Source organism: Pseudochaenichthys georgianus, chromosome 12 (genome assembly GCF_902827115.2).
Source record: "Pseudochaenichthys georgianus chromosome 12, fPseGeo1.2, whole genome shotgun sequence".
Classification (NCBI taxonomy): domain Eukaryota; kingdom Metazoa; phylum Chordata; class Actinopteri; order Perciformes; family Channichthyidae; genus Pseudochaenichthys; species Pseudochaenichthys georgianus.
Window position 1 is genome coordinate 1,549,116 of NC_047514.1, and position 13,393 is coordinate 1,562,508.

Below are 13,393 nucleotides of genomic sequence, written 5' to 3' on the forward strand. Positions count from 1 at the left end.
TTCTCATTCTTTTGGGTTCAACCTGAGAACATTGGTTGTGCTGTAAAGCCGTTTTAAATGAATGAAAGTATGGGTGTTATCGGCGCCATCCTTCAATATCAAAGTTAACATTTGAAGGAAGCTGGAACAAAGGGTTCTCGCCGATCTGAAATAGTACCCCACATTACCAGGAGGATTAATGATAGGTTTGGAAGTTGTCTTGGATGGCTCTTCTAAATCTTATAGCCTAAATAACTAAATGACATTAAGTTTGTCTTGCGAGTGCTAGATGGAAAGAATAAAGCATGAATAAAGGATAAGATGTGCTTTACCATGTGCTTGCATGCTCTTGTATGTTTTCTTTTAATACCACCAACCTGCCAGGGACAGCAGATATATGGCAACATATGGCCTGATGGACCCCCCATGTGTGTTGTCCCTTCTTACATCAACACATACGAAAGGAAAAGATGGACACACCTGGAACTGTGGGTCGTGGTCCGTCTCTCCGATGTGAGACAGCAGCTCTCCGCTGGCCTGGCCCACGTTGCCTGCAGCCTGCAGCAGGATCTGACGAGGCTGCAACAACAACAACACATCTTAGACACACACTCTTGCAACATATGTCCACCCATAAGTGTGTGTGTGTGTGTGTGTGTGTGTGTGTCATACAGAGAGCTTATCCCATCTCTTGTGACTAAGAATGAAGGCTCTTAAACCCCACCTTTGTGTTAGAATGATCATTATTCTGACCAATAGAGGGACGTTTGCTCATTCACCAACTGGAGTTATAATGATGGCATGTTGGCCTCTCGCAACATATGTCCATCCACAGATGTGTGTGTGTGTGTGTGCGCGTGCACCAACCACAGGGAGGTGCTAATATTAGTAGTAGGCTGTGTGGAGAAGGAGATGCTATGTGTTCCTTTAAGGCTGCCGCTTAGCCGTGTGGAGAAGGAGATGCTATGTGTTCCCTTAAGGCTGCCGCTTAGCCGTGTGGAGAAGGAGGTGCTATGTGTTCCCTTAAGGCTGCAGCTTAGCCGTGTGGAGAAGGAGGTGCTATGTGTTCCCTTAAGGCTGCAGCTTAGCCGTGTGGAGAAGGAGGTGCTATGTGTTCCCTTAAGGCTGCAGCTTAGCCGTGTGGAGAAGGAGGTGCTATGTGTTCCCTTAAGGCTGCAGCTTAGCCGTGTGGAGAAGGAGGTGCTATGTGTTCCCTTAAGGCTGCAGCTTAGCCGTGTGGAGAAGGAGGTGCTATGTGTTCCCTTAAGGCTGCAGCTTAGCCGTGTGGAGAAGGAGGTGCTATGTGTTCCCTTAAGGCTGCAGCTTAGCCGTGTGGAGAAGGAGGTGCTATGTGTTCCCTTAAGGCTGCAGCTTAGCCGTGTGGAGAAGGAGGTGCTATGTGTTCCCTTAAGGCTGCAGCTTAGCCGTGTGGAGAAGGAGGTGCTATGTGTTCCCTTAAGGCTGCAGCTTAGCCGTGTGGAGAAGGAGATGCTATGTGTTCCCTTAAGGCTGCAGCTTAGCCGTGTGGAGAAGGAGGTGCTATGTGTTCCCTTAAGGCTGCAGCTTAGCCGTGTGGAGAAGGAGGTGCTATGTGTTCCCTTAAGGCTGCAGCTTAGCCGTGTGGAGAAGGAGGTGCTATGTGTTCCCTTAAGGCTGCAGCTTAGCCGTGTGGAGAAGGAGGTGCTATGTGTTCCCTTAAGGCTGCAGCTTAGCCGTGTGGAGAAGGAGATGCTATGTGTTCCCTTAAGGCTGCAGCTTAGCCGTGTGGAGAAGGAGATGCTATGTGTTCCCTTAAGGCGGCTGCTTAGCCGTGTGGAGAAGGAGATGCTATGTGTTCCCTTAAGGCTGCAGCTTAGCCGTGTGGAGAAGGAGGTGCTATGTGTTCCCTTAAGGCTGCAGCTTAGCCGTGTGGAGAAGGAGATGCTCTGTGTTCCCTTAAGGCTGCCGCTTAGCCGTGTGGAGAAGGAGATGCTATGTGTTCCCTTAAGGCGGCCGCTTAGCCGTGTGGAGAAGGAGATGCTATGTGTTCCCTTAAGGCTGCCGCTTAGCCGTGTGGAGAAGGAGATGCTATGTGTTCCCTTAAGGCTGCTGCCTAGCCGTGTGGAGAAGGAGATGCTATGTGTTCCCTTAAGGCTGCTGCTTAGCCGTGTGGAGAAGGAGATGCTATGTGTTCCCTTAAGGCTGCCGCTTAGCCGTGTGGAGAAGGAGATGCTATGTGTTCCCTTAAGGCTGCAGCTTAGCCGTGTGGAGAAGGAGGTGCTATGTGTTCCCTTAAGGCGGCTGCTTAGCCGTGTGGAGAAGGAGATGCTATGTGTTCCCTTAAGGCGGCTGCTTAGCCGTGTGGAGAAGGAGATGCTATGTGTTCCCTTAAGGCTGCAGCTTAGCCGTGTGGAGAAGGAGATGCTCTGTGTTCCCTTAAGGCTGCCGCTTAGCCGTGTGGAGAAGGAGATGCTATGTGTTCCCTTAAGGCGGCTGCTTAGCCGTGTGGAGAAGGAGGTGCTATGTGTTCCCTTAAGGCGGCTGCTTAGCCGTGTGGAGAAGGAGATGCTATGTGTTCCCTTAAGGCGGCTGCTTAGCCGTGTGGAGAAGGAGATGCTATGTGTTCCCTTAAGGCGGCCGCTTAGCCGTGTGGAGAAGGAGATGCTATGTGTTCCCTTAAGGCTGCCGCTTAGCCGTGTGGAGAAGGAGATGCTATGTGTTCCCTTAAGGCGGCTGCTTAGCCGTGTGGAGAAGGAGGTGCTATGTGTTCCCTTAAGGCTGCTGCTTAGCCGTGTGGAGAAGGAGATGCTATGTGTTCCCTTAAGGCTGCCGCTTAGCCGTGTGGAGAAGGAGATGCTCTGTGTTCCCTTAAGGCTGCTGCCTAGCCGTGTGGAGAAGGAGATGTGTTCCCTTAAGGCTGCTGCTTAGCCGTGTGGAGAAGGAGATGCTATGTGTTCCCTTAAGGCTGCCGCTTAGCCGTGTGGAGAAGGAGATGCTCTGTGTTCCCTTAAGGCTGCTGCCTAGCCGTGTGGAGAAGGAGATGTGTTCCCTTAAGGCTGCTGCTTAGCCGTGTGGAGAAGGAGATGCTATGTGTTCCCTTAAGGCTGCAGCTTAGCCGTGTGGAGAAGGAGATGCTATGTGTTCCCTTAAGGCTGCAGCTTAGCCGTGTGGAGAAGGAGATGCTATGTGTTCCCTTAAGGCTGCCGCTGCTTAGGCCCGATATATTTGATTCCCTGTCTTACGTAATATAATTTGTGGAACCAAATAAAGTATTCATGTGTGTGTACAGTACCTCGGTGTTGGCAGGCTGGGCGGTCTTCAGCATGTCGGACACAGCGCAGGCCAGGTTCTTGGCGGCTCCCAGCAGCTGCTGCCCGTTGGCCCCTTCGTCCTCCATCAGCGCTGCCAGCAGCTTCACTCCCTTTGACATCTCCGTCAGGTTGGAGGAGATGGTGGTGACGGCGCAGCCCACCGCCGTGTAGTCCGTCTCTGCTGGGTCGCCTGAGGACATGTGTGGAGGACACTAGTGTTATCCCATTGTGTTTATTTATTGTGTCCCTTTCGGTTGTGTTGTTATTAAGTGTTGGTGAGGAGGTAAAGAACTTTGAGTTGCCTCTGTGTCTGAAAAGGTGCTATATAAATAAACCTTACCTTAGCACTAGTGCACAATAAAATAAACGATGAAAAAACTGAAATATGACTCAATTCAGCAAAACGATACACATTCTGAGGCTCGATTGAGGATCTGGTCTTAGCCTTTTAAACACGTCGTATGCTTCTGAATACACCTGATGTATGGAGTGAACTCTCCTCCTGGTTCCTATCTCAACATCTATTTCTAATGACTCAAGATGCCCCACATGTTTCCAAGTTAAGCCCACACAATTGACCCCTCGCTGTCTCTCCATGTTAGTTAGAAAGCCGAACTGCATTCGCCTATAACATGTGAATCCGACTCACCTGTAGGCCTACAGTATGTGTGGAGAATCCTGATAGGAAATATGAAACATATGGCCGCCTAACCAATAGACTGGTCATTGTAAAGCAGGGGTCTCAAACTCAAGGCCCGGGGGCCAAATCCGGCTCGCGACTTCATTTTATGCGGCCCCGCAAGAGCTTGCAAAGAATATAATAAGTTTATTATACCGGTTACATGCCACTTTACAGAAGCAGGTTGCCCATAAACTACATGTCCCACAATGCATCTCGTTTTGTGACATGCGCACTGAAGAGATTATTTGCCCTGGACTTCTGCTTTCAGACGTAGTTAATTACTAAGTTATTATACTATCCGATAATAATCCAATTCAAAGGCAATAATACATTATTTTATATTTATATTATATATTTATATCGTTACAACCGGCCCTTTGAGTGCAACCTTTATGCGAATGTGGCCCGTGATGAAATTGAGTTTGACACCCCTGCTGTAAAGCCTGCTTATTGAATGGTACATTTAAGCTAGCTCTATCAGGCGTGTCACTCTGGCTCTGATACTAGTGAGTAGCTTCCTAAAAATGGACCTCACGCAGAACGGATGACGAGGCCAGAGCAATCTGAACAGTTTTGAAGAAGAGAGGACGCCTGCATGTCAAGTCTAATGTACTGGGAAAACTATTTTTTCAAGAAAGCTCGAAGAAACTATGAAGCTGTGAATTGATAATGAGAATTTAAAACAAATCATCCGGACCAACACATCATGGTAATATTATAAATACCGAGGACAGAGCGTGGAGCTGAGCAGTGCTCACCTGCAGTCAGGTTCACCATGGATGCTGTGCCGGCTGTGATGGCATCCACCTGGGAGTGGATCTCATGTTTGGACTCATCCATTTTGTTTTTGCGCCAGGCTTGGGATGCCTTTAAAAAAAGGGGAGGACAAATAAATCCTCTGGTGACAAAGACCTAGATATCATACGGTTATTATATTAGCACAACAGGAAGTGAACTCTCACAGCGTCAGTTCCCAGGGGCGGCAGCGTGTCGAAGTCGTCCAGAGAGGCCTGGGCCGCCTGCACCGCCTGCATGCTGCAGTTGATGGTTCCTGTCAGAGCCTGCTGAGCTGAAGTCTGTGGACACACACAACCAATCAGAATCAGAATCCCTTTGTTGGTCCCGCAGAGGGGACATTACAGCAGGAAGGTCTCCTATCATGCTATTTTTAGCATATATTATGGGTCTCAGATATATAAAAATATATAAAAACATGTCTATGACGTGTTTTTAGACATCAAGCCGTGGGTCCACATTTCAGATATTACGTCATATCGGACGCAAATCTGGATCAGCTCCGTTGTTCCACCGTTTTTAGAGATGTGGGTACGGAGGAAAAGAGAGAGGGTTTTGTTTTCTGACACTTTTACCTCATTCACACCAACGCAACTCCGGATCAAGCTCCGTGCTAGAGCTTTTCAGGTTCAGAACCAGTTCTTCGGTTCAGCTCCGGCTCTTTTCACACCGCCCAGAGTCTGACTGGTGCCGCGTCATCGTTTGCGTCATGACGTAACCGTTTGCGTGCCTGCTTCATAAAGCCAAACCTTGCGGAAACCCCTCACAGCTGACACCGACAACAACAACAACAACAACAATGGCCGATTGCGCTCCAGCTTCCTCTGTACCTCTTTGGAAGACCAGATTCCCAGCAGGTAGCTGGTCTCTTCAGTGGACCACTGCTGCTTGCTAAGTTTCTCCATCGTTGTGTACAAACTGGATAAAACACCGGCTTGCTGTTGTTGTTCAGGAGTTGATCCCGCCCCTGCCCCCGCCTCGACGTTAGCGTGACGAATGCGGTGCTTTTGCTCTGGCCGGACAATTTTTAGGTGCTTGAAACGAACCGGATTCCGGAGCTAAGAGGCGGCTCCGCTGCGGTGTGAACAGGAAAACCCGGTGCTTTTCAAGCTCCAGCTCCGAACCGGCCCCGAAACACCGTTGGTGTGAATGAGGTATGTGTGAGTTCCCTGACACACCGGGGACATATTTATGTACATCAAAAAGTGCATTTTGCCTGATAGGTCCCCTTTAATGTTACATAAGAAGCATGCATAACAAATATTAAAGTTAAAAAAATAATAAAAATTACACAATTTACAAAATACACATCCTGTAACAGTTCTGAAGATAAAGCAGCCAGTTATATATTGCAGTTAATAACGTCTGTCTCTCAATACCGCAAGCCACTTCCTGTCAGTGGGAGACATCAAGAGACCCTGGAGATCTTCAAGTCATCATTAAAAACTCACCTGGTCACCTTGACCTTTGACCCCTAACCCATCACAGTCCCCCTGCTTCCAGTCCTACTGCTATTTGTATTTAATGTATTACTTTATTATTTGCCCCTCTTGTTTGTTCAGATTCAGAAACAGGTTTATCACCAGGTAGGTTGACACGTACGAGGAATTTGACTTGATGTCGTCATGCATACGTAAAAGTAAAACAAATGAGAAAACACAGATGGAGAACTATTTTAAGAAAACTATAATAACATAAAAAATAAATATATATATAGTATTTACATTATTTACAGCGTGTAAAGCGGCCTTGGGTCCCCGCTATACAAATGTAATCTGTTATTATGACTTCCTGTCAGTGGAAGTCATGTTTGTTTTACCAGAGGGGGCATGTGTCCTCGGTGCATCTGTCCGCTGGTGATGTGCTGCTTGGCCTGAGGCATGGAGCCCCTCTGGAAACTCTCTGGCCCCCCGGCTCCGGACCTCATGATGGCCGGCAGAGCCACGGAGCCCGTCTCCACCTTCCCCACCCGGTTGAACTGCTGCTGCAGCACCGTGGACCTGTGGAGGGGACACGGACCATGAGAAGAGAGGCTACCCTCGAATGGGAGAGACACAGTCAGACTGAAGCATCCTTTGTGCTCCAGTCAATCCTCACAGTAAATACAGAGCTAATATGTAAATCCTTAACATAAATAAATACATACAAGACTACAAATACAATTTAACAGATATAAGGGCAATCAGAGAATAAGACTGTATGTTTTAAAAGTGTTCGTCAACAGCTTGAAAATTAAAACTGCTCCACCTGTTAAAAATCTGCTTAAAGATTGTTGGTCCACACACACACGTAAAATACTGTAAGACACACACACACACACACACACACACACACACACACACACACACACACACACACACACACACACACACACACACACACACACACACACAGAAATTATTTAAAATGGCTTTACATAATTGTTTCTCACACACACACACACACACACACACACACACACACACACACACACACACACACACACACACACACACACACACACACACACACTTACTTTTTGGGTGACACGGAGTCTTCCAGCATGGTGGACTCTTCATCTCCCTCCAGGCCAAAGTGGTCTTTGCTCTTTTTCTGTGAAGAGACATCAATGGATGACAGAACATGTCATTTTTAAGGAATCCTAATTCAAGAGAGGCTAAAATAAACCTTCATTGGACACAATGCAGATGTTTTAGGACAGTGGTGGATAAACAAATGTAGATATCGTAACAACTTTATCTAATAAAAGGGTAATGAATACGAAGAAGTCAACAATGTAAGAGCAAGGGCTGTTTTCAGCAAGACATCACAAGACAAGATAAAGGTCCTAATTTACAACCTCATCTCAGAGATATTAATAATATCCCTTGGCTCAAATGCTCTAAGGCTGAATATCTAATAGTCTTAATAATGTATCAAATACTTGATATCTCTCCTGTCTACAAAAGAGGTGTAATGGTCGATTAAACCAAGTGTCCCTTTGGTATAGATACGGTAAGATGGCTGAAGGGGTTTTCACAGGTACTGTAGGCTAGGGAAAGCCAAGCCTTCCCAAATAGTTTGTCACTGCATCCTGGTCAAATACAAATATAATGTAGGCTGTGTCCGTGTCTTTGACATGAGCGCCAGTAAAGTGCACTACGAAGCCAGTTCAACAGACCCTGGATATGTTTTCCAGAACTCAGTGTGTATCTAGACCGGGTGACGACACTACCTATTGACTCAGAAACCACTGTAAGTTATATTCTTGTTTAAATAGACTTCTCTGTTTCATTTATTCTACTCTGTATAATTGTTCTGTAGTTATTTTTCGACTTCACTTCGAGCGATAGAATTACTAACAAAGAATTATTAACAAAGCACTTATATACTAATAAAGGACTGGCTTCTCTAAAGCTAGGTGAGTAGCACTTGAAATACTTGGCTCTATGAAACCTGGTACTTATATGATTCTGTTTTCTTCAAGGTTGTGTCTTCCTGGTCGAACGCACTTGTTGTGAGTCGCTCTGGATAAAAGCGTCAGCTAAATGTAAAGTAATGTTTGAGTTATCTTATCTAATCCTAACAAACGAGATCTCGCCAAGCGGTCCTACGACGCTGGTTATCAACTCGGTGAATCAACCCAGGGTTTCTCTGTCCGGCTGAGAGCGCGTTCAAGGGGCGGGGCTAGCAACATTTGACCAATCACAAACATGGACAAGCGTACTGGCAGCGCAGCGTCATACTTCATTCATGAAAATGAAACCATAATATTAGACAAATATGAAGAAGTGAAACTTTAAACATCCATGACTTAAACACTTTATCCAGGATAAAAGCAGCATAGTTGCACCTGCAAGGTGAATACAGCTGGTAACAGAACAGCTGGTTGAATGCGTACATCAACAGGTTTATGATATCACTGCCCCGTCTAAAACACGATCTGACTTTAATTACATTTGTCTCGAGTGTTTCGTCAACTTATGTGTTGCTTAAAATAATACTTCTGCATCCGGTATGTGACACTGTGAGTGTTGCACGGCCAGATACGGCTCAGCTGACTCAGATCAGGAGATATGTGATACATTATGAAGTGATATGAATGATAAGTGCGACACGTCGGCGTCTTCCCGGCATGCGGCAGTTGTTCTGCATTTCCTTTATCCTGTAATATGACTTGGTAGATTTAAACTCCGCACACTGAGCTCTGATTGGTCACTGAGTTGATCTATTTTCTATAGACGCTGGAGGCGGGCAGCGCCAGGTACAACAAGTTATTTAGCCTTCCCAAACCTGAGCCTCACGCGCCGCCTATGGGTTTTAACTGCATTATCATTGATATTATTAAGTAGGATTTAATTTCAAACAGCTACATGTACTAGATACTGTTACAAACTGTTTCTACATTAAGAAATCCACCTCATGACAGCTTGATAAAACATTTGTTAAGGTAATAATGTTTCTCTCTGATGGGAAACTGATGAGGAGAAAACTGAAGATGATAAAGAAAATATAATTTAAAATGAATCGAGGATTTTAATCGCTAACGCTGGTCCCAACATAAAGCTGACTGTTACCTTTTTGAGGATGATGTCGATGTAGCCGGCAATAAGCTGAGCGATCTGCTCGCCCTCAGTGGTCTGCACGGAGTAATACCCGTCCTGGTAGTCCCCGAAGTCCTGAAGGGAGAAGAAAGCACTCAGATTAAAACATAAACACATGTTACCATCAACAACATTACACTATATGTCACTTGTTAGACGCTTTTATCCAAAGCGACTTACATTCAATACTGTGGGCAACGCCATGCTGACTGCAATGGGGTTTGAACCTGTGGTCCCCTGATCCGAACACTAACGCACTGCGCCACACGCTTCCCTAACAACAACGACATCCCTGCTTTTCCTCTCGTAACCTCTGTGGGATCTTTTATTTGTTTATTTATTTGTTGTTTTGATGTCTTTGCTTTTCAATAAGAAATGTGTTTCTTTAAGATTTCTTTTTAATAATTTAGGTTTTGGGAGAAGGCGTGGGATTACATAAGTGTAAACTTCTTCCCACCCCTTTTCAGATGTGTAATTAAGTAGATTATTTGTTTATATATAATTTATAAGTCAGTACGATTTTTGTTTATCAATTTGACACTGCTTAAAGGTGGGGTAGGTAAGTTGGAGAAACCAGCTGGAGTGCGCTAGAATTTGAAAATACACAGCCGGAAAAAATCTGCCCCTTCCTCACAGAGCCCCTCCTCCAACACACACCACGCGCACATGACCAATGAGGGCACGAGATAAGTCTGTGCCCAGATGGCAGGCTGACAGGCAGGTAGGCCATCCAGTTACTTTAGCCGAGCCGGCTCAGATGATTGGTCGTGCTTTTCACAGTACCACGGCTTCCACAGATGATATTTTTTATGTATTTGTTGTCAAAGCACTTCAGATATTCATTGCTATCGGGATGTTGAGAGCATTCCATGGAATATAACAACAAGTGTATCTCGAGCCGGTTTCTCAAACTCACCTACCCCACCTTTAAGTTTGTATAGTATAATAATTCTCATGTTTCATTTCATTATTATTATTATTACTATTTTACACATTCGAAATAAATCAAATCAAAAAATCGTATTTATTTTAAATCACCGTTAGTAGTTAGCTGCAAAAGACTCACTGCAGCTGCTCGAATCCATCATGTCTTTCTCTCTCACTCCACACACCGTGTTACTCTACGAGATGTTACCCAGTGTACCTTGCTTCTGTTCACTCCGACAGGATGTCCTACTACTCACCAGAGTGAAGCTCTTGGGCGAGGCGGCCCAGCGCTTGATGTTGGTCAGGCTCCACTCCTGGATCACCTCCTTGGTCCTCTCGTCCACCCTCATCACACACTCCTTGGTGATGCCCAGCAGACGAGGCACCAGTTTGTTCTTGCCCTTCATTTTCTCCTGCAGGACGAGGAACACCAGGTGGTGTGTTAAAGACATTTACACAGGGTTCATCTTTCTAACGTCCGCCTGTCAGAAATGTTTCCAGGGGTTGAGGACAAGTGTGACAGATGTCATCTCCATGTCACCGAAGTCACATGTCCTACTCATGCCCAGAGATAATACATTTTTGTCAGCGCTATTTTGACACTATGTCTAATAATAATAATGGGTTTAATTTATAACGCACTTCATATCTGAGTTCAGATCCCGAAGTGCTACAAGCATTTAGCATGGAACAAAATAAAAACAGTACACAACACGGTAGAATGAATAAAAAGCAGTAAAAACAAACAATAACAAATAAATAAAAGGTCTAGGGCAGGGGTGTCAAACTCAAGGCCCGGGGGCCACATTCGGCCCGCGACTTCATTTTATGTGGCCCCACAAGAGCTTGCAAAGAATATAATATGTTTATTATACGGTTACATGCTACAGAAGCACGTTGCCCATAAACTACATGTCCCACAATGCATCTCAAATATGACTTTTTTTCTCAGAATTTGCCTTTTTTTCTCAGAATTTGCCTTTTTTTCTTCAAAATATCCATTTTTTCATAGAATTCCTTTTTCTCAGAATTAGATTTTTATTTCAAAATGTCACTTCTATTTCTTTTTTCTCCAGAATTTGGCTTTTCTTTTTAAATCATTTTGGGACATACGCACTGAAGAGACTTGCAATTATTTGCCCTATAGACTTCTGCTTTCAGACGTAGTTAATTATGAAGTTATTACCCTATCCGATGATAATCCAATGCAGAGCCAATGATGTAATACATTATTTTATATATATGATATATTTATATATGTATTTTTATATAGTCTTAAAGTTACAACTGGCCCTTTGAGTGCAACCATAATGCTGATGTGGCCCGCGATGAAATTGAGTTTGACACCCCTGGTCTAGGGAAAGGCTCCATTGAACAGATGGGTTTGGAGGCCTTTTCAAAGCCTCCACGGTCTGTGGCGCTCTCATGTGGTCGGGGAGAGCGTTCCACAGACTGGGGGCAGCCGAGCAGAAGGCCCGGTCTCCCGTAGTGCGGAGCTTGGTCCTGGGGGGTTTGAGGAGGTTGGTTTTGCTGGAGCGGGTGGTCCGAAAGGAAGTACGAGGGGCGAGGAGTTCCTTGAGGTAGGGGGGGGGGGAGCAGTTCCATGGATACACTGGTGGTGGGTGAGGACGGAGACCTTGTATTCGATCCTCAGGTCCACGGGGTGCCAGTGTAGTGCTTTAAGGATGGGGGTGATATGTTCGTATTTGCGCACCCTCATCAGGATCCTAGCAGCGCTGTTCTGGGTGAAGTGGAGCTTCTAGATGCTTTTGTTAGGGATCCCGATGAGGATTGCATTGCAGTAGTCCAGCCTGGAGGAGACAAAGGCGTGGACTAGCTTTTCGGCGTCAGACAGTCAGAGTGAGAGTGGGGCGGAGTTTGGAGATATTCCTGAGGTGATAGAAGGAGTTCTTGCACAGCTGTTTAATATGGGCCTCATATTTCAATACGTCTAAAATATTTAAGATACAAATAAAAATGGTCCCCTTTATTGCAGTATGTGGTGGCCCGCAAGACATTCCGTTTGTTTTCTTATATGTAACAAAAGAGGGGTAGAAGTGCAATTTCCTGTCATAAGAAAACCAAAACCAGGAAATGTGAAAAATGGGGTTATTGTCGGTTAAATCTGCACTCGTTAATAAAGAAATAAAACAAACAAAATCACATCTACATTCATCACACACACACACACACACACACACACACACACACACACACACACACACACACACACACACACACACACACACACACACACACACACACACGTTGTTGTTAGCTTTTAATACACAGCCACACCCTCCAGAATTAACATCTCATTGGTCGTGATGTGAAACTTGTGAATATTTAACTATTGGTTTTAGGAGCTCGTCAACATGTTGGGGTTCTTGGAAATCTGGTCAAGACAATCTGAATCAGCTGTATTCCTAACTAAAGAAGATATGGTGTGTGTGTGTGTGTGTGTGTGTGTGTGTGTGTGTGTGTGTGTGTGTGTGTGTGTGTGTGTGTGTGTGTGTGTGTGTGTGTGTGTGTGTGTGTGTGTGTGTGTGTGTTGTGTTTATCTTTTTGCTATGTCAGTGTACTCGTGGTGGGAGCAAATCACCAGTGGACAGATGCCCCTGAACGTTTTTTATCCCACCTTGACCAGGAAGAAGGACACTCCGTAGGTCTTCAGGGATCTGGCCAGCTTCACGTAGCTGACTTTGGCCTCGATCTCCGTCATGTTCTGACAGTTTTTGTGTGCCTGCAGAGACAAGAGGAACAATCAGAGGACTCGAGCAAACCTGAAGCACAAACCATTGTTCCTAAATGAACATGCTATAGTACATGTATGTGTTCTGGGTTCGGGTTCAACATGTCCTCTCTGCTCGGTGCGGATGTTTTGAAATGCAATAAATCCATACAGGGACAACATCTGAGTTTATTCTCAAGCGACAAATGAATATTATAACATTTAGTCTGATCACTAAAGCGAGTATCGATGAAGAATCAGATGAAGCAGCCGTCTTACCTGGAAGATCTTTTTCTCTCCTTTGTTCTTGATGTACTCTTTGGGAATGAACTCCTTCAAACTGTGGGGTACAAAGTAAAACCAGAATCAAATGAATAACCGGTGTATTCAAAAGAAAAAGCTGTTG

At 45.3% G+C, this 13,393-nt stretch overlaps 1 protein-coding gene across 1 annotated transcript in view; it reads right to left on the bottom strand.

Annotated features, from left to right (window-relative positions):
- Window positions 1-13,393, bottom strand: part of tln1 (talin 1) — an 84,565-nt gene that overhangs the window by 47,748 nt on the left and 23,424 nt on the right. Inside the window, 10 exon segments of the mRNA XM_034095676.2 lie at window positions 460-558; window positions 3,251-3,459; window positions 4,710-4,818; window positions 4,914-5,027; window positions 6,566-6,746; window positions 7,262-7,338; window positions 9,303-9,404; window positions 10,514-10,669; window positions 12,895-12,999; window positions 13,267-13,327. Coding sequence (XP_033951567.1) covers window positions 460-558; window positions 3,251-3,459; window positions 4,710-4,818; window positions 4,914-5,027; window positions 6,566-6,746; window positions 7,262-7,338; window positions 9,303-9,404; window positions 10,514-10,669; window positions 12,895-12,999; window positions 13,267-13,327 — 1,213 coding nt within the window.